Here is a 23,330-nt window from a genome sequence, read left to right on the forward strand (position 1 = left end):
ATCCCAACGGTTTAGTGGTAAACCTGAGTTCTAAAGCCATTTTAGATTATGGATGAATATTAGTCATAACTTTGTGGTTTATCCCCAACTGAAATTTATGGAGATCTAGGGAGATTGGGATAAAATTCAATGCCCAAATTAAGAGGGCTAGTGCTCAGTGATACATATTCATTAAACTCAAAAAGGTTAACTAACCTTTCAAGCCACGGAATGCAAATAAACACAAACACATACACCCCACCCACCCGATGTGGGACTAAAGCCCCACCGCAGGGGGAGGGGGGCAAGCCATATCTTTTTTAGGTCAAGTGCACAAGCCAACTCAAAAAGATTAACCAACCTTTTAAACTGCACAGTGCAAATAAAAACAAACACACACACCCCACCCCACCCGATGTGGAACTAAAGCCCCACCGCGGGGGGGGGGGTATTCATTAGTTTGAGAGTTTGGTTTAGTAGCACTATACGAATCAAACGGTTGATGCTTTTTTGAAAGAAAAAAATTTCAGTTATCTGGTCTGATATTAAAATTGGTCAGATTGTTAATTTCTTGGACAAAACGATCCATCCAATCCATTGCCTGGTCCAATTTTTAAAACATCAATAGCATATCCCTACCAATCCAAATCAAAATCAAGTTAGGCTTAAATCACGCAGACAAAACTACATTGTCTTACCAAACCATCCTAGCTATGGTTGGAAGTTGCCACTAGTAACGGTTATAGCCAAGGTTTTTGTTATGTATCTAATGAGGCTCGATCTAGCATATGAGCGCTAAATTGTCTAGTATTAGATAGGTTAAAGGGCTTGATTTAACACCTTCCATCAGATTTTGAACTTTCGATGTATCAATTTAGTATCTAACATTTGGTATCAGAAGCAACTTTCACGTCACGAGTTCAAGCTACCAGCTGCTATTGCAATTTGGATTCTTTACTGCCGAGCTGCCCGGCAGGATCGTGCTGCCCAGACACGATGTTGCGTGCAATGTCTGCCATACCCTTGCCCAAACGCCTTGCCCGAGTGGGGGTAAGGCGGTCATTACGCACAACATCGTGTTTAGGCAGCACGATCCTACCGGGCCCGGGCAACTCGGCAGTAGAGGATTTGGATCCCTGTTATTAGGCACTGGGAAGAAACCAGGACTACCTAGAAGAGGGCTCGATTTAACTTTTTAGGGTTGATGAACCAAACGGTCTGACCATAATCAGGCCGATTCGGGTAGTTTGATGAGTCTGGTCAAGATTTGCACCTCAAGGCTCCATGGGTCTAAGGAGGGAGAGAGAGAGACAGAGAGAGAGGAACTTTACCAAACCAAAGATCTCAAATTCAACCATTTCAATGTCCGTGTGATGGGGAGAAAGCCAAAGACGTTTTGAGTTCGATCGTAGAGGAAAAACTCTTCATACCATCACCATCACATGGGAGAAGAGCCACCTCCACCGTTACACTACTTTTCTTCCACGCACTTCTCCTCTTACTCTTCCGAAACAATCACTTCTCTTTCAGAGGCGTTTTAATTGCTTCTATTCTCCCCTCTTTTGGCCTTCACTTCAATCCTTTTTAGTCTTTCAGAGCAGCATTCATCTGGGTTCCGTTCTTCCTTTCTCTTCTCCTCTTTTTTGTTTTTTGATCTTGGTGCCTTTTATTCTGTTCTGCCATATCTTTTTTTTTTTTTTTTTTAAAGTTTCGTGGGTCTCTTTGGAGATCTATGGAGGAGAATCGGTTGTTTCAATGGAGCGTGTTTCGAGCTATTCTCGCCATTCTTCAGTGGTGGGGCTTCAATGTTACAGTGATTATCATGAACAAATGGATCTTTCAGGTATGCATCTGGTTTTGAGATTGCATAGTCTGCAACTTTTTATATTTCTCTTCAATTTTAATTTTATTTGAGTAATGTTTTAATTTTTAATCTGATGGCCAATTTTGGATTTTCTAATGTTTTTAATTGTCGGAAAATCCTGCGCCACACTTTCTTCTCTTTTGTTGCTTATTCGGTGTTTTGTGGTGCTCATGTTTTTTGAGTAGGAAATGGGCAGTATCAGCCTTAGAAGTAGTTTTCACAATTGTTGTACTCATTATACTTTGTCAGATTTCCCCCCTCTCCCTTTTGTTTTTTGGACTTTGTCCGGAATTCAAGAATTCAATTTACTTTGTTGATAATTAAGAACTAAACCTAATTCAATACCTTACCCAGATTCAAATACATGTAGCTCTAGACCTTTGCTTTTTTGAAGACTAATCCTAGGTGCTTCTGCCTCAGCAATATATTGATAAATTGCTGTTCCTCAGTTCTGATTCGTTTGTGTCTGGAGCATTTGTATTACTTTTTGAATTTTCAACTACAATATTTGCTCTTGGAAACTTAGATAGTGAACTGATCCTTGGATGCTGAGAATTGATTTGGCAGGTATGGCCATAGAAATTATGCATCTCCTCAATTGTTGTTTTCCCCCTTACTCTTGCTTCAATCCAAATCCACTTTGAGCTACTTCTATGATGTGTTACTCTCCCATACTAGGTTCAATTTGTTGGTTGATTGTCTTTACTTTGGTAAATATTGATTTAGCTTATACATCACTATTAATTTTCTTGAGCTGAATGCTGACTGCTAGCCTATAGTTTTCACATGCAAAAAAGTTAAACCATGTCACTGGTGTTCAAAAGGTCAGCTCTCTGTTTTACATTTCAGCCTATCTGATCAGAACAGACTGCAACATATGCTCAACCTGTTTTTGAAAACAGTTCAATCATGGACGGTCAAGGCTTTGTTCTTGGGCAATGCATCAACAAGATTGATGCCCATGGACTTTGAACATCTTATACAAACTCTTCTGGCTACTTCTTATTAAAAGAATAAAAATGCACGCTCTTAACTTAATCGTGGTGTAATCATTTAATGGGGTCTGGTCTAACCTTCTAATAAGTTTTGGAACCATTCCAAGATAACTGGATCACATAACCCAAAAGTGATCAGATTTAAGAGAAACTGCAGATTTGAATAAGAGATTATGCACAACAAAGAATATCTTCCACCATCCTTTAAATAAATGATAGAACAACTTCAAAACCTACTTGATATCGCATGGACAGAATAGAGGAAATAAGATAGAAAAGAAGGATATGACTTGAAGAATCTCACCCTAAGCCTAGGCTAGTAACTCACCAACCACTCAGCCTCTCACCAGGGACAGAATCTCACTGCGGTTCTGTTTCTCACAAAATAATTGTGTAAATTCAATTTCATTCAAATTTTGATTCCAATTGCTTACAGGCAGCTCTTTTTATAGAGAGGTTGGGAGGGTTCTAGACCCTCATGGGAACTTCCTCCTAGACTTAATGATGTGTACATTAGGACTTACACTGGGATCCTTTTCAAGATCTTTAATGAATTTTATATTTTTAAGGTCTTTCACAACTAATAATGAAACTAATCTATTGATGTCCCCAAGACTTCACAACTTTAGAGGACTAGATACAACTAACTAGCTTAATTTGTATGGGCCATTTATCCCTCATATATAGATTGTCAAAGACTTAAAATTGGTCCATTACAATAAAAAGCGTAAAAATTTCCAGTCTATAACCCATATCACCCATTAGGCTACTTATTTAACCCATTAGACTTGGATTTGGACTTGTTCTGCTATGAATTCTTGTGTTGGAACCTCTCTTGATCTACATTAGCTCTCACCGGAATGAAAAAAACTCGACTTTGAGTTTTGTAGTGACGATGGGGTAACATGTGAGTATCAGCTTTGATCATTCCCAAACAAAACTTTGGTGATGTAGGGACTTTAGGAATAAAGTCCTCAACCCTAGGAGCTTTATCTTCAAAGTACTCGGGTAGAATGACGAACCCAATGTGTGCAATGTCGCAATCATCATCAAGAGTAAAGGATGTACCCAAGTCGTCTCCCAGAATGGTATCGTCGACTTCTTCACCCTCCACTTCACCTTCCATTGTAGTAGTAGAAGCCATAGATTCCTTATCATTGTCATCCTCAGTAATCTTTGTTGATGGAACCAAACATAAGACATGAGTGCCATGGGTCGCCGTATCGTTCTCATCATCAGTAGGTTGTTCCTCAACCTTCTCCTTAGGAGGAAGTCCATCATAGAACACTGTCTTTGGATTGGCATCAACAGCTGCTACAATAGCATTCTTTGGGCGTTGGTTGCAGAACTTAGCTAAGTGCCCATATTTGGCTTCAAACTTGTACTCGATAGCAGTCATGTGGTCTGATAACTGCCTCATCATGTCCGTGATATGGTTGAGAATATTTGTTAGGTCAGAGTTCCTTGAACTGGGTTTAGCCATACTCTGATGCCAAATAATGGATTCTGGTCTAACATTCTAATAAGTTTTGAAACCAGTCCAAGATAACAGGATTGTAGCACCCAAAAATGATCAGATTTAAATAAGAGATGATGTACAATAGAGAATATCTTCAACTAAACTTTAAATAAATGATAGAAAAATTGTACAACTTCAAAACTTACTTGATATCGCATAATAAGATAGAAAAAAGGAGGATATGACTTGGAGAGAGACTGAGAGAGAGAGGGGCAAAAGAGAGGCTTTGTTCTAATTTTCATTAATTTTACCATTTTACCCCCAATTAAGTAGCAATTCTGCAGATGTTCATTAATAGTACCCACATAAACAAACATTAACAGTTTTTGGTGATAATTCATAAACAACTCTTGACCTGTTTACGAATTTATGCAAAAAATATTGATTTATTTTAATGAGAAATAAGGGTCATAAATTGTACCAAACATCTATATTTATACTTATGTGTCCAATAAACATAAATTTAAACTATACCAAAGAGAGCCTTAGTGGCTCATTCAGGCCCAATAGGAGGAGATTTCACTGGAGCTGAAGTATTGTTCCTTAAGATCAGATTGGAATTTATTATTTCCAAGTGTTTAAATCAGATTATTCTTGGAAGGAAACTATGCTAATGTTGTTAAGTAGATGGATTAGATTAATTTAAACTCCTGTAACACAGCTGAATTGCTGATTTACTTTGATACCAAGTTTGAGGCTGATGACTTGGCCAGGCAAGGGGTGGTTAGACCCTGATTATTCTTTGGGGAAAATTCTTCCACTGTATTTCCAGCTTATCCGTTGCTGTTTTATTACATTCTGAAGTGATGCTACTCACCATTGTCCTTTGGTGTTGTATCAGTATCTATTCTTGTTCTAACAAATTTTATGTAATTTATTTAAAAAAGTTTTGATTGCAATATGATAGAAGAACATGAAATTATATTAAGCAATAATAAGAAGAATACAGAAGGAGATTAGAAAATAATAAGAAAGAAAATTTTGATGAGAAGAGAGTAGGAACGAGAGAAGTCTGGATCCATTTTGAGAAACAATACCTGCAATTGTAACTAATTTCATGTAATTTCTCATACCCTTATTCTAGCATAGGTTTGATGTGATCTTCCATCAGTTTGTGACTAACACTAAAAAGGATCCTTGTCAAGGAATATATTGAGATTCTCCTGTAATGTTTCGAAGCTTAATGCAGTTATCAAATGGGAAGATTATTCAGTTGTTGATAAACATGTCTAAGGAATCATATTTTTCAAATAATTGATATGCACTCCAAAACCCAAGAAATCATTAGCATTGGTAGAATTTTCTTTCTCACCACTATAATTGGTGCTATGTCAAGCTGTGCTCAATCGTGATAGAGCACTTGTTCTTTTAGGTATGAATGCCAGATGGCTACAAATACTTAAGTTGAATGAGGAATTAATTGTCGGAAAGTTCACCAAGCTGTGTAAAACATCAGATTTAAAAAACAGAGAGAAATACAAAACAGTTGGTCAAGCTGAACAAAGTGATAAGCTAGTTAGTTTATCAGGAAAAAGATAGAAAGCTTAAGAAGTTATCTTGAATGATATCCTCTTATACATAAGGGCCATAAGGCTAACAAAACTGAAGGTAATTCTTTTCTGTTTTTCTTTGCCCGTGTTTTGTTTTTCTTAATTTCTATTTTTAAATCAATTCCTCATTCCTAAAAATATAATATTTCTCAAACATGACATGCATATAATGTTATTGCTTTTTGCCTTCCATCTTTGGGTTTCATAATACTTTTATTTTAATTTAGTTGGATATGTTTATCATTGTAGTATATGCAGAATCTGATGCAATATTATTTTACAGAAATTGGATTTTAAGTTTCCTCTGTCTGTGTCCTGCATTCACTTCATCTGCTCAGCTATTGGAGCATACTTTGTAATCAAGGTTCTGAAGATTAAACCACTGATAGAGGTCAATCCTGAAGACCGTTGGAGAAGGATATTCCCCATGTCTTTTGTGTTCTGTATCAACATTGTACTGGGGAATGTGAGCTTACGATATATTCCAGTTTCTTTTATGCAGACTATAAAATCATTCACTCCTGCAACAACAGGTCAGATTGAGATTTTGTTTGCATAGTTTTAACCCTATTGTAGCCTTCCTGTTAGTGTTAAATACTATGAATGTGTCATGACCATTTCAATGTCCTACCCAAAGAAGAAAATGTTTTGTCTAGATGACATCATGGTTGGTATCATTTAGCCTGGCACCAAATTGCACGTGGGGGACCATGTGACAGGGTACACAGCACCCACACTGGTTGAATATTAGTGCCAATCAAGTAACGGATATGCTCCAAAAGTAAGTCCAAAGTGATGAAACTACAAACATGCGACTAATATGAAATTTTTTTTTTTGGTGATTTTGGGAAACTTCACATTCATTTTTTAAGCACTTCCCTCGTAATACGGAGCCACTTCATCGTTGCCAATTGGAACAAAATTGTGACTTGGTGCTGAGCTTAACACCACCAATCATGGTGTCAATTAAATTTTCTCCCTCCCCCTGCGCCACCTCAAAAAAAATCTGACTATGAATTTAATTCAGTTGTTCTGCAGTGGCTACTTTGGAGGAAATCCTTTGACTGGAGAATTTGGGCTTCTTTGGTACCCATTGTGGGAGGAATTCTTCTCACCTCTGTTACTGAGCTTAGTTTCAACATATTTGGATTCTGTGCTGCATTATTTGGTTGTCTTGCTACATCTACGAAGACCATACTTGCAGAGTCCCTACTTCATGGATACAAGTTTGACAGGTACTTTGTTAGTTTTTTTTTTTACTCTTTTTCAGGCTCTCTTGTTTGTTACTTCAAAAGCTGTCTCATTCCTTTGTATCAGGTCTGTGGACAATATAATTGTGTTTCATTTCTTCAATCACCACTTACATGAAATTTGGACTTTTGAATCGAATCTAATAAAATATTTCTCTTCGCTGTTAACAGGTCAATTTTGATTGAAATAAAACAATTCACCTTGCCTTGGTGTTATATATTTACTTCCGCAAGTTATTTTTGGAGTAATATTTGGTTTATCTTGGTCTATTAAAGCAAAGATGGTTTAAATATGGTTGAATGGTGAAACAGGATCTGTGTAGCTGACCCATTTAGTTTGGAAAGGGCTTTGTTGTATTTGGGTAATCTTGATCAAAAGTCTGCTGTTTACCAGATATGCTGTTAGAATAGTTACCTAATTTGGGGTTTTGAGTGTTTACTATCGCATGTATGCTATACACTATTTCTACAAATGTTTAACTCCTATGTGTGTGCCTATCTATGAATAACTAGTCTCATTTTCTGCAATGAGGTACTTTCTGCACGTGCTCAATTTACTTTTCTTGAGACTGTGTTTGTGTATGTTGTTATGTTTTTTGTTGTCAATAAGCATGTGTATTTAATCTTTTTTGGATAAATTACACTTAAGGTACCTAATGTTTAGATAAACTATGACTGGGGTACCTTTTTCATATTTCCAAATTTACTCATACCACTAACCTCCAGACCCACGCCCCTGTTGTGGCTTCTCTTGTCATTCCTCCGCTGCCAGCCTTCCTGTGTGTGTTGCTCCACCTCCTTTTGCTGAGTACTACTGCATCTTGGTGGTCCCTGGCACTCTCTCTCTCTCTCTTGATGTTCTGTTGGAATGCAGGCTATCTAATTTAATTGGAAGCAGAGTTCTTAGCTTTCACAGTTTTCATATATTGGTCTAGCGGAAAATTTGGGTTCGAGCTTGGAATTATATTGTGATACAGCTGCTCAAATATTCAGTCTGGTTGTTGTCTCTACATACACAATGGTTGGTTGTCAACAGGCTTTTTAAGAAAGAAATGCTGCTACCTTTCAAAATTCATGCATCTGATTGCAACATATTTTGATTAGGATCAAGTGGGTGCTCAGTGTTCAAATGTACAACAAACTGCAAACTAAATGATATATGTTGAGAATTGGATCACCTGAGAACAGACTCTGGTTTGTAAATCACAGTTCGTCTTGTAATGGTTGTCAACATTATACCTATTTTTGTTGACCTCTGCTTGAGTTTAATCAATTTTTCTTGCTGCGACTTCTTTGTAGCACTGCTGTCAAAGTAAATAGTGCAATATGTATAAATATGGCTGCATGCTTGGTAGGTAAAACATTTGAGTTATAGATGTCCATTAGCAGGAGATGGAGAGATATGTTCTACATAGCTTGCTACATGTCTTGCTATATATATATATATATATAGGGTGCATCTTGTTGTAACCAAAGTGGTGAATTGAGAACTTGTTACCTTCTTTTGATTGCCCCTTTTCTTAGTCCTAAAAGTCCTTTAAGTTGGAGACAAAAAAGAGTTTGCCAAAAAAAATTGAAAGTGACTTACCATTATGTCATTCCCAAGATCTGTCTATGTGTGTGTCAATGTGGCTTTTCAAATCTTCTAAGGTCTAGATGTTGAACTTGTCTCTTGAGATTTTGCTCAGACACTGTGTGTGTGTGTGTGTGTGTTGCAATGCAGCTTTTCAAGTCTTCTATTATCTATATGTTGAACTTATCTTATGCGATTTTGCTCAGATTTGGATGCGTAAAGGCTTTTGCATAATATTTTTGTGATAAACTTATGCCTGATTTATAATTCTTTTGTTGTGCATGGTGTAGTATCAACACAGTGTACTACATGGCACCTTTTGCAACTATGATCTTGGCATTACCAGCATTACTACTTGAAGGTGCTGGAGTCATGAATTGGCTTTCTACAAACGAGTCTGTCGGCTCATCACTTGTCATAATAGTCAGCTCAGGAGTAATGGCTTTCTTTTTGAACTTTTCCATCTTCTACGTAATCCACTCTACGACTGCTGTCACATTCAATGTTGCTGGTAATCTCAAGGTGAGCTCAAACAGGATGGATTTGATCCCTCAGGCTATCCTTTCTACCCTCTCAGTTATGATTATTTACGATTACCTATTGTCATGGATTTACAGGTTGCAGTTGCTGTTTTGGCTTCTTGGTCGGTATTTCATAATCCAATCCCAGCTCTGAATGCCATGGGGTGTGCAGTGACACTTGTTGGTTGTACATTTTATGGGTATGTGAGGCACAAGCTTTCCCAACAGCCACCAGGAACGCCCAGAACACCCCGGACCCCTCGGAATCAGCTGGAGATTATTCCTCTTGTAAATGATAAATTAGATTATAAAGTCTAATTTAAAGATCTTTGATGCAATGCTTCTAGTTGGTGAAAGGTTAAGAAAAAGAAAACACTTACCTTTTTTTTTTGGTCTTGTAAACTTGCATTTGATCAGTTGATAGTGTTGTGCCTTATATTTATTTATCCACAGCATATGCCTTGTGAATCCTAGTTGATAAAAGCTGCGAAATTCAGAGTTTTGGAATACCTTATTGTAAGAGATTGAGCAACCTTCCATGCAACTCCTTAGGTAAATTCAGAATTGTCGGACAGCTTGGAATGCGGCAAAGCCAGGAGATGAGCATCTTAGCCATTGATTTTGAGTAGATGATAGATAAGACCCATTCAAGATTTTTGAATCTTGATCACCACCTTTGTTGGTATTCTTCTGACAGATTTTTAATGAAACCAGTTATCAACTCTATTCTGAGAGATCTTAATTGCAGCTGTTTGGTCCTGTAGTCAATATTATAATTGTTTTGGGGGGAGGGGGTTTGTTTTTCTGTTTCTTTTCCATTTCTTTCTTGCATTTCCAACTCTTTTGTTTTCCTTCGGTTTCACTGTGAGGGGTTGTCTCTGCATTTTTCCTGCTCGTCATTCTGAGGCTCTCATCTTTTGTCTCACCTTTTCTTACCTTCTTCCACACGCTGTCTCTCTGTTGTTTCGTCTTACTGTGCTATGGTTCTTTTGTGTTGGGGAAACAATGCTTTGATACCTTGCTGTCTTCCTCTATTATTTGTGTTCTTGGCGCTTCTCAGGCGAGCCTGTCATCTGGTTCAGCTATAGGTGATGGTTCCTTGACTGACTGTGCTTCTCCACCATGTCATCGATCAGTGAAGTATGGTACTAAATCTTCTAAGCCTTTTCGGTCAGTTTTGGGTATCTAGTTGTTTAGAATGGCAGTTTTTTTTGTTAAATTCTGTTCTGTCGAAGCCTGGGAAGTGTATTTCATGCATCCCGTTGGTGGCTTATGAGGAATTTCCAAGATAAATAACCACTTTTCATAATATTTTCTCTGCAAAGGTAATTGTGATCGTTTTGTGTGTCCGAAAATATGGAAAACCTCTCAAATCCATAGATACAAAGTCTTCACGTCTCAAAGAGGGATTCTCATCATCTTCAGAGTGGCCTCTAGTGGAGACAAAATGAGTTGTCTACACTCCCATAAAAATCGAAAGAAACAAAAAATTGAAGGATATATATAGAAATTTGCCCCTCCCAGACCATGCAGTAAGAACTTCGTGCACTTGAATTCTCTTTTTAAGGAAATATATAAAAATTGGAGAGAAGGGAATTTCTTCAATCCTAACCCTCCATTTGAATCTTTATATAAGAACCCAAAATTGACATGACACCAAAGAGGAAAACCAGGAGTCAGCCTGAGGTACCTCCTGTGAATCTGGAGATGCCAGAAAGAGAAGCGCCAGAGAGTTAGAGAAGATTTTTAGTGCACTTAAATACACTAATGCGCAGAAGGTGAAGTATGCCACATTTATGCCACAAGGAAAGGTTGATGAGAGGTGGCAAATAACTCGGCCAATACTTGAGACTAGAGGCAAGCAGATCTAATGGGACGGATTTAAAGCTGTCTTTGATAACAAGTACTTTCCTCCTTGTATGAAGCAAAAGAAGGTGATGGAGTTTATGCAACTCACATAGGACACAATCTGTGATAGCCCATGAGAGGAAGTTCGGGAGCTGTCAAAGTATGCACATCATATAGTAAGTACTGATGAAATGAGAGCTCGACAATTCGAGCAAGGATTGAGGGCCGATATACGTAAGACTGTATCGCCCCTACAGTTGGGCAAATATGCAGAGGTAGTACAAAAATCTCAAAATTTTGAGGCAGCAGAAAAGGATTCTGAGGTTTGAGTTTAGCACTTTTCTTCATAATTTAGGGTCATTACAATCTCACGGGATCGAGTATGGAAATAGCCTCTCTGCGAAAGCAGGGGTAAGGCTACGTACATTATGACCCTTCCTAAACCCCGCAATGGTGGGAGTCTCGTGCACTAAATACGCCTTTCTTTTTTGTAATAAATATGTTTTCCATCATATTAATCCAAAAGCTACATCTATACTTAAAAGTTCTCTCAAGGGAGCAGTCTATAATTCTCATATTTTAACATCAGTTCTTGTTGATTCCAATCGTGTTGAAGATCAGGTTTTATCTGACTGATTACCAGGGTGGATCAGACTTGTCATTTTAGGTGATGAGAGATTGAGAGTTATGGTCCTAATACAATAGAGGCTAACACTCAATTTCTTGTGGCCTACATGAATTATGGCGTCTCAGGATGCAATCCAGACTCGGAAATCAAAGAACTTCAGCAAGGACCACAAGAGGGACAGCAGCAGGGGTGAAAAAAACAATATCGAGGTGTGAACTGGTTGACTCAAGGAAGGCTGGTTGGCTTTGGGAACTATTTGCAATTCTATGTATGGTGTATCGAGCTGAATTCCTTCCACTGTCTGCAAATATTTTCAAGGCCAGGACGGCTAGATTAGAACATCTAAGGGGCATTGTTTCTATTCATGTACATAAAACTTTATTCCTTAATGTTATCTTTTCCTTTTCTCATTAAAAAAAAAAACTGAAACTGTCTCTTTCCTACCATCTTTCCTATAATTATAATACAGATCTGTGCAAATTAACTTTACATGTTAGAAAGTAGATGAAGGCATACAAAAAAATTACTCGTATAGCTTTCTGATATCATTATTCATACAAATTTTTCTGTGACATATCAGAAGAATACAAAAATCAATGTGGTACTCTGCTTTAGTAGCTGCACTAAAACCAATAATTATGATGCCTCCAATTGTGATCTTCGTCCCTCAACAGAGTTTTGTTAGATGAACCGATGGTGTTTTGATCAGCGAGTCAGCGAACAGAACTTTGAAAGTAGAATCGCAGCTTCATAAATCTCATCGCCATTAAACACCACTCTGCTTAGCAGATTCAGCCTTGCTTGTAGTCATAAAGGATTCTCCACACCCACATTGCCCTTTGGAGTTTGGATTGATGAATATGAACTCAGACCTGGGACCAGAAAAAAGTTGTCTTCAGTTAGGACCAGGAAAAGTGCTTGAATGGAAAGATATGAGAGTGAGTCCAAGGAAATATAGAAGCAAAGCAGATACAGCCAAATCAGCATCCTGTAAACAGGCATGTATAAATGTATGCACCTTATTAGTATTGGGAAGAGTGATTATTCAACGGGAGGTGGGGGGCGGAGGGAGGGGAAGGAACAGAAAGGAAATTATTAGCTGGTAAGAAAGTGGAATAGTTCTTACTTGAGATTGTCATCTACAAAATCCATTTTGGTCCCAATGACATGCATGAGTGCCTTTGGATCAATCAATATCTTTACTTCTTTGTCCTCAACCAATTCATCGAACTTCCCTTCCTTGTCTGCATAATTCAAAGGTATTGGATAATAATAATCAGTTATATTATGGACCTTGCTCACAAAAAATAGTGTTCTATTCCTTGGTCAACATTCATACAACCAAACCAGGGGCATCAGTTAGAGCACCTAGAATGGAAAACTATTAACAGAACTACTGCAAATCAGCAGTATGAAACTGTAATCCAAACTAGAATCCATGCACTCTTCTACTTACTTTAGCTTCAAATAACATTCCGAATTAAAAGGAAACAGAAATACAATTGAAGAATAATAAAGGTACATCTCAATACTTGCATATTTATTAGTTGTTCCAGGCTGATGGATCAAAAGGCATGGGAGCAAAATACCAAGACCAATTTGGCACTGCTGGCATTATAGCCCTAGAAAACATTGCTTGCTATAGGGAGGAAACTCAGGTTCTCCTTAATTGAGCTAATCATCCAACAACTGCCAATACTACCTTTGCTAGAGCTATCTAAAAGCAAATGGAAGCACACCAACATAGAGAACCCACAATTAAATGTGTAAACATAATCTGAAAACTTCGAAAACAAATGTCAAGATCTGCGTCCAATTAATGGTGAGAGAAAGAAAACACTGTTCGAAATACCCAGAGAGCCTGAATTAGTGCACTAAGTACCAATTAGATTTGGAACCAGGATATGAAATTACTGTAATAAAGGAAACAATATCAGAAACAAATTTCCTAAATTTCTTAAAAATATTTACTACAATAAGATGAAAACAACTTCATAAGTGAACCCCTCCCCCCATCCTTTTCTTTTAGGGTAAATCAATTTATTCTCATAAATTGAACCACTTGGGAAGCTAAGCAACGCAACTGAAGAAAATAAACTAAATTTCTTAGTTAAAGGGTGCAGACATCATCATGCAATGAGGATCCCCCAACCAGAATTACATCTCTCAGGGGACAAAAACAAGCTAAAATATAATACTTTGCTTTATATTGGAAAAAGTGTTTCCAAAATCCAAACTGTAAAGTGCTTATCAAGAGAGGCTTCTGCATCTGCACCATTAGAATTATCCAATGAACAGAAGTATGCTTTGTATGGTGGTACAAAAAATACTAAAGAATTGATATTTATTCAATTTGATTTTAGGCAAAATTTTTTCTAGGCCGGCATGTCAAGAGGGTATCTCTAGACCAGCACTAAGGTCTGCACACGATAGAGTGATGTGGCACTTTCGACAAGGTTAAAAATTTAGAATTTCGGTGGGATTTTTTCCCCTGCTGAAAACAAAATATTTCGGTGTAATTTTGGTAAATTTCACATGTAAATTTCAATAGTCATTTCATTTTGACAAATTTGCCAAAATTTCAACATTTAGGTCGAAATCTCGAACCATGCTTTCAACCATATGGATATCTAGGAAATGGTTAAAAATGGCCATGTGTCAAATTTCAGAGTCAGATTCAACTTTCTACCCCTATTGTATTCCCATATTCTCATGTATTGTCAACCATCCATTTCTTTTTGGAAAGGGTCCTTCTATGTGTCATGATGAAAGTGAATCAGCTCACTTCACTATCCTTTTATTAACCCTCATAAGTGTTTTTGCTGAGTTGGAGTTGAGGGGCACAATTTGTAAATCACTTCTTATGAAAAAAAAAAAAAAAGGGGGGAAGGATGACTTGGTTGTAGTGAAACAGAAAATGATGCTTGGTTGGACTCTAGTTTCTGCTGTGCTTGGAGTGCAGTGAGCTTGGATTGCAAAAACTTATTTTCTTTTTCAAGTTAAGTAATTTGATAAGAAGTTTTGGGGAAGCCCAGCAAACTGACTAAATGAAGCAGTTCTTCATGAAGTTTTCAATTTGCTGCTTAAGACCAGAAATTTGAGAATCAATAAAAGAGAGCGTTTGAGATGTGAATTGAGAGAGAATTTGCTGATTACACAGAATGGACTCTAGCATAGTATTCTAGTAACGTGCATTCTCAGCCTGCCAGTTAAGAGTTGCTTCAGTTGAAGAGACCTGACGATTTCTGTCAAGGGGAGGCTTTAACTTTCCATATATGGAGAGTATGATCATCAGGTAACTCAAAGTCTTCATACTTTGGGCCATGCTCCTTAATAAACATTTGAATATCATGAAAAGGTATGGTAGTAGGAGTTGTACCTGGAGGAAAACGTATTTCAAGATCACCAGATGAATGTCTGATAAAAAGAGGATCGGTGCTCTGAACTGTTTCTTGTTGTTTATCCTTCTGCTCATAAGATGTAATCCATATTGTAGGCAGAAGCTAAACAAGATCATCTCGAGCAATTTGCTGGGGAACAAAGATGCAGACTGGTGAAGCAGGTGTATTTACGGAAAGAAACAAAACTTCATTGGCAGTAGAAAGAGGGGGTCGTGGAATATCTAAAGAATGATTCTAGAACTTGTAGATCATATGATTATGAAGTGTTGCTGAATAGGTTGTAAATAGGTGGGAGGAACCAGAAATCTGGACTTGGATTTTGAGTATCATACTGAACAGGCACAAGAAAAATACCTATCCATGAATGTTTTTCTTTCAAAAGAATTTAGAGCAACAACTCTGCTGAAATTTACATACCAATTCCCCATATACTGTTTAATAACAAAACTATGTGTAGTACATCTTTCATTACACAACTTTCAACATAAAACTCCGGTTCATTTAAGATTCCCAAACACATGTTTGGTTGAAAATTTTATAAAAGGGAAAAAGTTCTCCACAAATCCAGTGTACTATCGCCCTCTCACATGGGCTTTATTATTGTTTTCTCCCTCTTACCCTGACCATATTGGCCCCATGTGGATTATATCATTCCCCGTGCTACCATTGGTGTGGTACTGTGGTGTGGGAGATTCCCCCCACATTAGCATAGTCGAGAACCTTTACCCTTTATAAATTACTGCCTATAGCCACAGTAGCAGCCAATTTTCAAATAAGCAAAAGCAATAGTAGCATTTTTGTCTCCAAAATACAGATCACATGGAATATTAGAATCACACTATGGACTTCTTTCATTTTTCAATCCAATAGTTTAAGTACCACAACTATTATTGAAGCTGTCAAATTACACAAAACAAAACCATTTCATATTTGTCTTTCACAGAATGTTTGTGCATATGTAATAGCCCTAAACGAAATTATCTAAAATTTTGACATAGGAAGAATTCATTCCCATATTTCCCCCCTTTTTATTTTAATTAACTCCCTGGTCATGGTCCTATTTTAGATGATGATGATCTATGCGCTTGAATACTAATAATATTTTTAAAATTTTTTTTTTTTTTAAAAACCCACAAGATAACATATGAAGCCTGAAAAACCACATGTGTCTTTACAACTTTGAATCCAAAACCAAAAACGACCACGAAACGCAAAAGTAATAAGAGAACCCTAAATAGACTTGCAAGCAACAAAGAATACAAATTCAAAATCGACATATTCAAACATAAGTACAGAAATAAATTAAGACAAAATTGGTGCAACCAATTGGCAGACATGAAGAAGCTATGAACCATAAACAAAAACTCAGAAAAAATAAATAAATAAAGGGTTTCCTTATTTTTTGGTCAAAAAATTTGTAACAGGATAATGAAATATGCGATGCGAAATCTTAAAATCCCACAAATTAAACAGAAATGATATGTTAGTATCTATGTGCAGGTATGTACGACTGAGGGAGGAGAGAGGGCAGGTTGGAACCTGCGTAATTGAGAGTATAGGATAAGCCGTTGCAACCACGAGCCTTGACACCAAGCTTGAGGAATGGGCGCTGGCGCTGGCGTAGCAGTTGGCGTATTCTAGTAGCTGCGGCGTCCGTTAGGGTAAGGGCTTGTCGCCGTACGGCAGGGCCGACCTTCTCTGCTGCCGCCGCCAGGATTGAAGAAGCCATCTTTGATCTCTATCTCTCTCGCAGTCGCGGATATGTATCAAATGTTATCAGAAGAAAACTCAAGCACTCCTCATGCGTTTGATTGTTAAATTAAGGAGTCTCGAGACCGGATCATCTCTACATGCATGTGGAGACTAAATACTCTCCACATACGGATCGTCTACACGTACTCGCACGGGTGAACCTACGTGTGAAAGGTCGGAAAATTATCTGCTCTATTTGCTGCCCGGTCCACTTCCCCAAGTTCCTCTAATAGGTGGAGGTGAATCCCACCCGGTCAGTGTATTCAGGTAGGGGGTAGGGTGATCATTTTCGCCCCTATTAGAAGAACTTGGAGAAATGGACCGGACAAGAAAATGGAGCAAATAATGATATGTGGTTACCTCTCAATTAGACTTGAGAGAGGAGGGGGTGGGTTCAATGGATAATAGGTTTTTGGAGGGAAACGTGTTGGCCTATCATATATGTAGAGAGGGATTCAACTCCTCTCCAGTGTGGGACGGTGTCTAGTGCACATCCAACGGTTAGAGAACCATGATAGGGATGTCGGGATGTGTGCTAGCATGCATTAATGTTGTCTTTTTTGTTTCCATCAATACCCATCTTCCTCATAAGCAGGTGAATGGAGTTGCGGCAACCATTGTTCATGTCTCCTACAATGGGTTTGGCAATAGGAGGGCTTCTTTGTCGGTGTCTATATCAATACAAACCTCCACAGCATCCCCTTCTTTGGTTGTTAAGGTAGCGTTTGGTATGCATTCTAAGTCAATTTTACATTCTCAAGTGATAAAAATAGTTGTTTTTATCGCCCAAGAATGCAAAATCGACCTAGAATGCATTCTAAGAATATATACCAAACACAACTTAAAATTTGGCCATAGCCAGTTAGCTACAACAAGAACTCTGGATTGGTATTTGTGGCCCAAAGCAATCATTTGGGAAGTAATTGGCTCACATTGTTCTTTGTTCTTCGCAGAGGAGGCCAACACAACATGTTGTATTAAGGGGCTATTTAAATAAATAAGTTTCAAAATGTTTTTTCTTATGTTTTTTAAAATTTTGGTTTTGGCATTGCATTTTTTGTGTGGAATGTTTAATCCCACAATAGAAATGTAAGAGAAAGGATAGAAGCATACTTATAGGATATGGTTATACAAAGATGTAAGCCCCTTAGAGGGGAGACTCTCCCGTCATCCATGTGTTAGGGGTTTGAGTCGTGATGAGGTAAGGTGGCCCAACCCATATTATCTTCTTGGTTCATTCTTAACACTTAAATTGGAATCTTTTAATCATGCTATACTCTTTTTTTCTTTTTCTCTTTCTCTTATACTATTATGTTGCTCATTTACTTGAAAAACCAATATAGTGTCTTCACAAATGCATTGCATATTACTAAAGCTTGAGTATAACTTCGAAGTTTTCAAAGAAATTTGTACTTTGTAGTAGAGCTGTAAATGGATCGGATTCGGCTCGAATAGTGCTATATCTGCATCTGCATCCGATTAGCTATCGGACGGATTCGAATAATGCTAAACGGATACGGACACGGATATGGATCATATATTTTATCCGTTTACATGTAAATATAGCTTTTCGGATAGCTATAGCCTCTCCGTATCGCATCTGTTTAGCTTTCGAACAGATTCGGATAGTACTAAATGAATACAAACACGAATATGAAAACGAATTTTGACCATTCATTTATACCCCTACTTTGTAGTAGCGGAGTCCACTGTTACTGCACCCACTTGAACTTCTCACCCTCTTCAAATATAAGTACATCTTTCTTAGTTGCCTACACAACGTCACAACAAATGATGGGAAGTGGGTAATTTTGTATAGCCCATATCCAATTTTAAGTGACCTCGTAATTTTCCCCTTTTAGTTGTTCGGAACTTCGGATCCAACACTTTTGTTCTTCCTTTTTCCATTGACATTGATCCGGTGGTGGGAGACAAGTGATTCCAACCTCATGGGGATGCGGGATGCCACGTCAACTCTTCCTAACCAGGTGTAAAGTGACCCCAGTTCAGGGCCCACAAGAAAAGAACAAGTGTAATATCTGATAACCTCAAAGCCACATATAGGTTAAGCCGGTGACCAAGCCAACCCTTCCCCTGACCAGGATTTTTATCCCCTCCCGTTCTGACACCGTGTTGTCCATCCGATTCAGTCGTATGTGAAAAACGTTTTTTTGATCAGTATTTAATGATGTTCTCTCTCCTCTGTAAATTTTGAATACTGCATTGAGCCACTTCTCCAAAAAAAATGTTGCATACGTTTCTTCTTTCAAAACCTCTTTCCCGCTTTTCTCTCTCCTCTCTTTCCCATTTTCCTCCTCTTCTGATAACGAAGAACACCTCTACGATTTCTATGGTCTTCTACGATTTCTATGGCCCTCGAAATCGCAAAGGTGTTCTTTGTTATCGGAGGATGAAGAAAATGGGAAAAAGAAGAGAGAGAAGCGGGAAAGAGGTTTTGGAAAGAAAAACGTATGCAACACTTTTTTGAGGAAGGCGTCAATGGAGTATTCAAAATTTACAGAGGAGAGAGAAGATCATTAAATGTTGATCAAAAAGCGTTTTTCACATACGACTGTCATCCATCCATCCATCCTAGAAATCGGATGGACGGCACGGTGTCAGAACGGGAGAAGATAAAAATTCCCTCCGGTACTTAGATTTCTTGGCACAAAGCAGAGGAGCGAGCCGTCACCAATGGCTTCCGCCGGGAACACTTACCTCGCCAAGCCCCCCTTCTTCCAATCCTCCGTCAAACCAGCCAGCAACCAAATCCTCCTCCCTTCTCCACCAACTTCCTTAAACTCTCCCCTCGGCGTCCGCTTGACATTACCAACATCCTCTCATACCACAAACCAAAATCCACCACAGCTGCCGCCGCCGCTACTACCAACACCACCACCAAAACAACTCCATCTTCCTTCATTTCCCGATTCGTACCGGATGAACCCCGTAAGGGTGCTGATGTCCTAGTTGAAGCCCTTGAACGTGAAGGCGTTACCACCGTCTTCGCCTACCCTGGTGGAGCTTCCATGGAGATTCATCAAGCCCTCACACGCTCCTCCAGCATTCGCAACGTCCTACCTCGTCACGAACAAGGTGGCGTCTTCGCCGCCGAGGGTTATGCCCGTGTCTCTAGCCTCCCCGGCGTCTGCATTGCCACCTCCGGTCCAGGCGCCACAAACCTAGTCAGCGGCCTTGCTGATGCCATGCTCGATAGTATTCCTATTGTCGCCATTACCGGACAGGTCCCCCGGAGAATGATCGGTACTGATGCGTTCCAAGAAACACCAATTGTTGTGGTTACCCGATTGATTACCAAGCATAATTATCTTGTTCTCGATGTTGAAGACATTCCAAGAATCGTACATGAAGCGTTCTTCCTTGCTTCATCAGGTCGCCCTGGTCCCGTTCTGGTTGATATCCCCAAAGATATACAGCAACAGCTTGTGCTGCCTATTTGGGATAAGCCCATGAAATTGCCTGGTTATATAGCTAAGCTGCCAAAATTGCCGGACGAGAAGCATTTAGAGCAGATAATTCGATTAGTTTCTGAATCGAAGAAGCCGGTTTTGTATGTTGGTGGTGGCTGTTTGAATTCAAGCGAGGAACTCAGGAGGTTTGTGGAGCTTACCGGTATACCTGTGACAAGTACTCTTATGGGACTTGGTGCTTACCCTACCAGGGATGAGCTTTCGCTTCAAATGCTTGGAATGCATGGTACTGTTTATGCGAATTATGCTGTGGACAAATCAGATTTATTGCTTGCATTTGGAGTTAGATTTGATGACAGGGTCACTGGCAAATTAGAAGCTTTTGCTAGCCATGCTAAGGTAGTTCACATTGCTATTGATCCAGCTGAGATTGGGAAAAACAAGCAACCCCATATCTCCATCTGTGCTGATGTGAAACAAGCATTGAGAGGAATGAACAATTTGTTAGAGGAGAAGCAGTTGAGCCATAAGCTTGATTTCTCTGCTTGGAGGAAGGACCTTAAAGAGCAGAAAATGAAGTACCCTTTAAATTTTAAGACTTTTGGAGAGGCTATTCCCCCTTAGTATGCGATTCAAGTTTTGGATGAATTGACAAATGGGGATGCAATTATAAGTACTGGGGTTGGACAACATCAGATGTGGGCTGCTCAATGGTACAAGTATAAGATGCCACGCCAGTGGCTAACACCTGGAGGATTAGGTGCAATGGGTTTTGGGTTACCTGCTGCCATTGGGGCTGCTGTTGCCAACCCCAATAAGATTGTTGTTGATATTGATGGTGATGGAAGCTTCATCATGAATGTCCAGGAGCTGGCTACGATTCGTGTAGAAAACCTACCAGTCAAGATCATGCTCTTGAATAACCAACATTTGGGAATGGTTGTTCAATGGGAGGATCGGTTTCACAAGGCAAACAGGGCCCATACATATCTTGGGAATGCATCAAATGAATCTGAGATATTCCCAAACATGTTAAAGTTCGCAGAAGCTTGTGGTATACCTGCTGCCCGTGTGACATTGAAGAGAGACCTTAAGGAAGCAGTTAGGAAGATGTTGGAGACCCCTGGACCATACTTGCTGGATGTTACTGTACCCCATCAGGAGCATGTGTTACCTATGATTCCGAGTGGGGGGGCCTTCAAAGATGTGATCACTGAGGGTGATGGCAGATCAACCTATTGATGTCTCAAGACCAGCTGAGTATCTTGGTATTGTAATGTATATTCTAAGAAAATCATGCATGACAGAAGAGTTTCGGCTTGTTTTCTTTTGTTCTGTAAACTTTACCTGCTCTCTTGGCTTACTGTTCTCCTTCATGCTTGATCATGAATCAGCGGTTTACCTAATTCAATTGGGATTTAGAGTTTTCTATGAGAATTTCGGAATTACATTTCTCTTTTTTTTGTTTTCTATATATGAAGTACTTTCTAGGGGGCAGAGTTGCACAATTGAGAAGTTTCAGACCATGTTAACAGTAAAATCTCAAAATTTTTTAAGCTGTTATATTATATGTACTAAACTTATTTTTGAATGTTGTTTCATGAGAGAAGCTAGCTTTGAGTTTCAGCCTCTACTATGTGAAATTGAAACTGAAAGAATCTTATATTACTCTGGGGACCAGAAACAAAAAGGCTACAGTGCAGTATTTAGGTGGATGGATGAATTGGATATGAACTCAAACTTTTCTTTCCAATGCAGGGGGGCGGGGGGGATTTTACTATGCTCTACTTCCACTGGGAATCTAATTCAGCAAGGAAATGAAAATAGAAACTAGAGAGGAAATATTTAAGCTTTCACTTTCAGAAAATGTGAAATAAGGGAAAATTTCATTAAATTTAGAGGAATTCATGCTGTTACGAAAAGATATAATCTCGAATGATTCATTCCATGCTGCTGAAAAGTAATGCATGAAGGGATCAACGAATCCTAAATTAAACCTGTGGCGTATGGGTATGTGCCCTTATACTTAGTAGTAAAATAGTAATTTAGATAATCAAATTTTAGATTAAAAAAAGAGCATTCAAGGTATCGAAATGTTCTGAGATGAAAACTCAAGCACTCCTCATGCGTTTCATTGTTAAATTAAGGAGTCTCGAGACCGGATCATCTCTACATGCATGTGGAGAGTATTTACTCTCCACGCACGAGGGAGGGAGAGAAAGAGGAGAATAAATCTTCTGCACGCACGTGCAGGTGAATGTACATGTGAAAGGTGGTCACCTGTCCTTTTTGTTTCCATCAATACCCCTCTTCCTCTTGTAAATGACAAATATGGGACAGGTGGGCATTGTATTTTTTGTGTGAAATATTTAATCCCATATTCCCATGTTAGAAGTGGAATAGAGGATTTGTCTAGGGATGCAAGTTTAGCCCTGTCCCCTCAAACCTGCCTTGGCCCGCCGTGAGTCCGACCAGGGCCTGGGCTGATATACCTAGCCCTGTGGATGGGTCAGGACTGGAAATTTCTAGTCCTAAGTCAGGATCAGGTCGAGCAGGGTTGAGGCCTCGAGTTGATCCAGACCTGGCCCAGCCCAACCTTATTTTAAGTTAATCGTGCTATACTCTCTTTTTCTCTTTCTCTTATACTGTTATGTTGCTTGTTTACTTAAAAAACCAATATTGTTTGTTTACGAATGCATTGCAACTAATGTAGCTTGAGTACAACTCTGAAGTTCTCAAAAGAGTTTGTAGCATCTGAGTGCATTGTTACTGCGCCTACTCTGTCATCTTGCTTAATTTATCAACACTTGAAGGTCTCACTCTCCTAAAAGATAAGCAAATCTTTATCATTTGTTACTGCACAACAAATGATGAGGTGGATAATTTTGTAAGCCCATTATTAGCCCATATCCAATTTTAAGTAACCTTGTAATTTCCCCTTTTACTTAAAACTTAAAACTGGAGTTCGGATCACCTGCAAAGGCGCCAACACTTTTGTTCTTCCTTGTTCTCTATTGAG

At 38.8% G+C, this 23,330-nt stretch overlaps 3 protein-coding genes across 5 annotated transcripts; 2 read left to right on the forward strand and 1 right to left on the reverse strand.

The window, feature by feature from the left end:
- The first annotated feature begins 1,304 nt into the window (after positions 1-1,304).
- On the forward strand, positions 1,305-9,686 carry LOC122669711 (UDP-galactose transporter 1-like). Its single transcript, XM_043866547.1, has 6 exons — positions 1,305-1,822; positions 6,191-6,440; positions 6,935-7,142; positions 9,021-9,252; positions 9,348-9,594; positions 9,645-9,686. The coding sequence occupies exons 1-5, from the start codon at positions 1,712-1,714 to the stop codon at positions 9,567-9,569; spliced, it is 1,023 nt and encodes a 340-aa protein (XP_043722482.1). The 5' UTR covers positions 1,305-1,711; the 3' UTR covers positions 9,570-9,594; positions 9,645-9,686.
- A 2,608-nt stretch (positions 9,687-12,294) lies between these two features.
- LOC122667606 (iron-sulfur assembly protein IscA-like 1, mitochondrial) lies at positions 12,295-22,624 on the reverse strand. Of its 3 annotated transcripts, none has more exons than XM_043863945.1 (4): positions 22,618-22,624; positions 16,668-16,859; positions 12,854-12,971; positions 12,295-12,599 (listed from the first exon to the last, which is right to left on the reverse strand). In XM_043863945.1, the coding sequence occupies exons 2-4, from the start codon at positions 16,855-16,857 to the stop codon at positions 12,494-12,496; spliced, it is 414 nt and encodes a 137-aa protein (XP_043719880.1). In that variant the 5' UTR covers positions 16,858-16,859; positions 22,618-22,624; the 3' UTR covers positions 12,295-12,493. The 3 variants fall into 3 exon arrangements, with proteins under 3 accessions (XP_043719880.1, XP_043719881.1, XP_043719882.1); XM_043863946.1 differs by lacking the exon at positions 22,618-22,624 and adding an exon at positions 21,659-21,665 and having other exon boundaries at positions 16,668-16,857; XM_043863947.1 differs by lacking the exon at positions 22,618-22,624 and adding an exon at positions 17,568-17,573 and having other exon boundaries at positions 16,668-16,857.
- Positions 19,542-21,630, forward strand: LOC122667597 (acetolactate synthase 2, chloroplastic-like). Its single transcript, XM_043863933.1, is given in 1 exon segment — positions 19,542-21,630. A coding segment is annotated over 1 exon segment (1,644 nt). The 5' UTR covers positions 19,542-19,909; the 3' UTR covers positions 21,554-21,630.
- Positions 22,625-23,330: the final 706 nt, after the last annotated feature.

This window comes from Telopea speciosissima, chromosome 7 (genome assembly GCF_018873765.1).
Source record: "Telopea speciosissima isolate NSW1024214 ecotype Mountain lineage chromosome 7, Tspe_v1, whole genome shotgun sequence".
Lineage (NCBI taxonomy): Eukaryota > Viridiplantae > Streptophyta > Magnoliopsida > Proteales > Proteaceae > Telopea > Telopea speciosissima.